General features: G+C 45.7%; 1 protein-coding gene across 1 annotated transcript; it reads left to right on the top strand.

Annotated features, from left to right (window-relative positions):
- The first annotated feature begins 1,823 nt into the window (after positions 1 to 1,823).
- LOC119697595 lies at positions 1,824 to 3,321 on the top strand. The gene has a single exon (XM_038128529.1). It carries the CDS (start codon positions 1,887 to 1,889, stop codon positions 2,415 to 2,417), a length of 531 nt encoding a protein of 176 aa, XP_037984457.1. The 5' UTR covers positions 1,824 to 1,886; the 3' UTR covers positions 2,418 to 3,321.

The following is a 3,321-nucleotide window of genomic DNA, read 5'->3' as shown; positions in this document are numbered from 1 at the left end:
CTTCAGAATATAAAAATTCTGGCACTCAATGGGTATTGGAATGAAATAGCAGCTCTGTTCTGAAGAAATTAATCCATAAATCATGATGCCATCAGGATACCAGTATTCTACAAAAAAAACCCCAAGCAACCTAAAACTTTTTCTTCCGGTTCCAAACTAATGCTATAAAAACAGAGACAGAATAGCCCAATTTTTGAAAATAACTCCATTTTCTATTCTCCTTTTGGAACAATGCATGACTGCATTTTCACTTTTTATAGCCCAAAGAAGCCTGATAGATCACAGACATCAAGTTGAATTGAGTCTCTGGAATATTTAAAGCTAGTCTCTCTGAAATCACGAGGAGTGATGTTTATTCTCTTTAGGATTATTAAACCTACTCCTGAGATGAGGCAGTGAACTACTATGCAGACAGCAATTTAAAAACAATCTAAAATCAGGCTCCTGAAGATTTTCCAGGGCAATTCCTTCTGTCCTCGCCCTGCTGTGGGCACTCTTGGGCTGAAAAGGTAACATTTGAACTGCTATTTGCCACTGTATCACTTTCCAAGATTAGCTGTGCCGTACAAGGGAGAGGGTGGGACAGCAGGTGGGAACCGAAGGTGTGACCTCAGAGGAAGGTCCCGAGAGGTAGGTCAGAGAAGAGGCTGCAGAGCTGCTCAAAAGCAGCTTTCACCTTTCTGAGGTGAGCAGAAGTGGGACAGTGAAAAGAACTGCGACACAATGAAACAGCAGTGACCGAAATGCCGGATTTTGGAAGGTGAAAGATCTTCTGTCCCAGTGCTGTGGTTTAACCCCAGATGACAACTAAGTACCACACAGCCACTTGCTCACTCCCCATGCTTCCACCCCTCCCCTGGGATGGGGAGAATGGGGGAAAAAACACATAGGTTGAGGAAATGACCACTTAATAATTGAAATAAAATTAAGGTTAAGGAAAAGAAGAGAGACAGAGGAAAGAGAAAAGAGAAAGAGGAAAGCCCAAGGGAAAGAAGTCCAGTGATCAATGTCCAGCCATCCCCCAGCAGTAGTCAGTGGCTTCCTGTCAACTGCCCCCAGTTTATGTGCTGGGCCTTGCATTCTATCCCATGGAATGTCCCTTTGTCCAGCTCAGGTCAGCTGTCCTGTCCATGCTCCCTCCCAGAATCTTGTGCATCTGCTCCCTGGTGGAGCCTGGGAAGCTGAAAAGTCCTTGGCTTAGGGTAAGCACTGGACAGCCACAACTAAAACATCAGTGTGCTATCAGTGTTATTCTCAAAATAACCCAAAACACAGCATTGTACCAGCTGCTAGGAAGAGAATCAAACCTATCCCAATCCAAACTTTTCCACCCAGCGCTGGGGTGCATTGCCCTCGCAATTGTGTTCTTTTGGACTTTAAACTGCGTGGCTGAGCTGGTCTGCCCTAACCAGGACCCTCCCCATATTACATGGGGTTTTTGCTTTGCAAACTGAAACCACTTTCTCCCAGGGTGTGAGGGTTGGCTGGGGAAGTAGTTGCTGAGGGGCAGGTGGATGTGGGAATGCCTGGGACAGGAGGAAGAGTCTTCTTCAGGTGATTTTGTGTGCAAGGAGAGCATCTCTCTGAAACTCTACCTTTTGGGTTTGCTTTTTCACTGGTGCCCTTTGGCTCTAATATTGGAAAAAAAAAAAAAAAAAAAAAAACAAAAACAAAAACAACCAAAAAACCCCCCCAAAAAACCCCCAAAAAACCCCATCAAAGCAAACCAAACTAACAAACTAACAAACCAAACCCAACCAACCAAAACAAACAAACAAACAAAAAAACTCACCACGACCTTTTTTTTTTTTTAATGTGTTTATTTTACCCCCAATATAAAAGCTCTATTTTGCAACAACAGTTTCCCAGTAGCTGTCGAGATCGGGATGCCGCCCATGCCCGTTCGCCCCCGGCCTCTCGATCTCCTCCTTCGCAGCCCTGACGTGCTGCGGAGCAGGGAGCCGAGGCTCCGGCATCCCCTCCCGAGCGGAGAAAGGTGCGTGCGCTTTGTTACGGGCTGCAGCACACACTGCTGGAAGAATACAGTCGTTCGGATACATCTGCGAGACTGCTCGTTTGGGTCTGCCCACGCAGCAAACTCACACGGCAAACTCTGCACGCCTCGCTGGTTAGAGATGGTGTGCGAGCAGCCTTCCTGCGGGTGTCAGAGAGCGCCGGGACGCCGGGAGGCAGAGCCGCAGCGCAGCCGCCTCCCCCAGCAGCCTCCGCGCATGGCCGCGGCTCATCTGCATAGCGCCTACCCAGCAGGCAGCGGGGCCCGGGGACGCGTCCGGGAGAGCGCCCACACGAAATTTAACACGTACGGGACTTTAGGGAAGATACGGCCTGTTGCTTCCGAAAGAGAAACTCACAACCATTTGGTTTTGCCAATCAGAACATTAACAACACCGTCGTAATATAAGTGGTATGCCTTTCTGAGAGCTATAAATACTCATCTTGCTACTGTTTCCCTTGGCTGGTCCGATGGCAGTGGTATTTATAATTGATCACAGTCAGTTACAGATTTCTTTGTTCTTTCTCCACACCCACTGCTGCACTTGACTAGTCTTTTCTTGCCGAATGTCCATATTTCTTTGAAATTCCCTTTAATTTGCAAGCTGACAGTCACTTTTGACAGTTTCAGTCTTTTTTTTTTTTTACTCTCTGATTTTCTGGAATAAATGAGGATCAAGTCAAGCAGGTGTATTTTAATCTTAATTTCTCATGGAACAGCCAGTACCTGCTACTTGCTGGATTTTTGCCATTGCTCACACCACAAGCACTGTGCTTCAAAGGCAGCTGTGTAACAGAAGTTGAAAGTGTTACTGTTGGGGGCAGAGGAGGAAAGAGGAGTCACCTAGCTGAGATTCTGCTTTAATTATGTGGTTTTCATTTCTAATACACAGCATGCTTTTCACCAATTAATGAAATAGTCAAAGGGATAAATAGCAGAAATACATGTTGACTGCCTAAGCCTATCAGCTATAAAAGACAAGGATTTCTGCTCTGGGTGCTTCAGACCAACATGCCATTTGACTACCAGAGAATACAGCAACTGAACAAGGTGGAGGTCCTTGTTTTGTGCAGAAAGGTGCTTAATTTTTGGTTGTTGTGAGCCTGAAATATTTCCTTAATGATCACTCCCACAGGCGGTGGCTCAAGGCTCATTTCCTTGAGCCATCTTCTACACCGGGGGAAATGTGCAAGGGATTTTTTAAAATCAGCTGCAAGATATTAATTGCTAAGAGGAATATATCCTCAGCCACCACGGATTCATTTTCCTGTAGGTTCTTTATCAGAATTTATCATTTATTTGAAATC

This window comes from Motacilla alba, chromosome 2 (genome assembly GCF_015832195.1).
Source record: "Motacilla alba alba isolate MOTALB_02 chromosome 2, Motacilla_alba_V1.0_pri, whole genome shotgun sequence".
Taxonomy (NCBI): Eukaryota; Metazoa; Chordata; class Aves; order Passeriformes; family Motacillidae; genus Motacilla; species Motacilla alba.
Note: the sequence above shows the minus strand (reverse complement) of the source record. Positions and strands in the feature narration are given on the sequence as shown.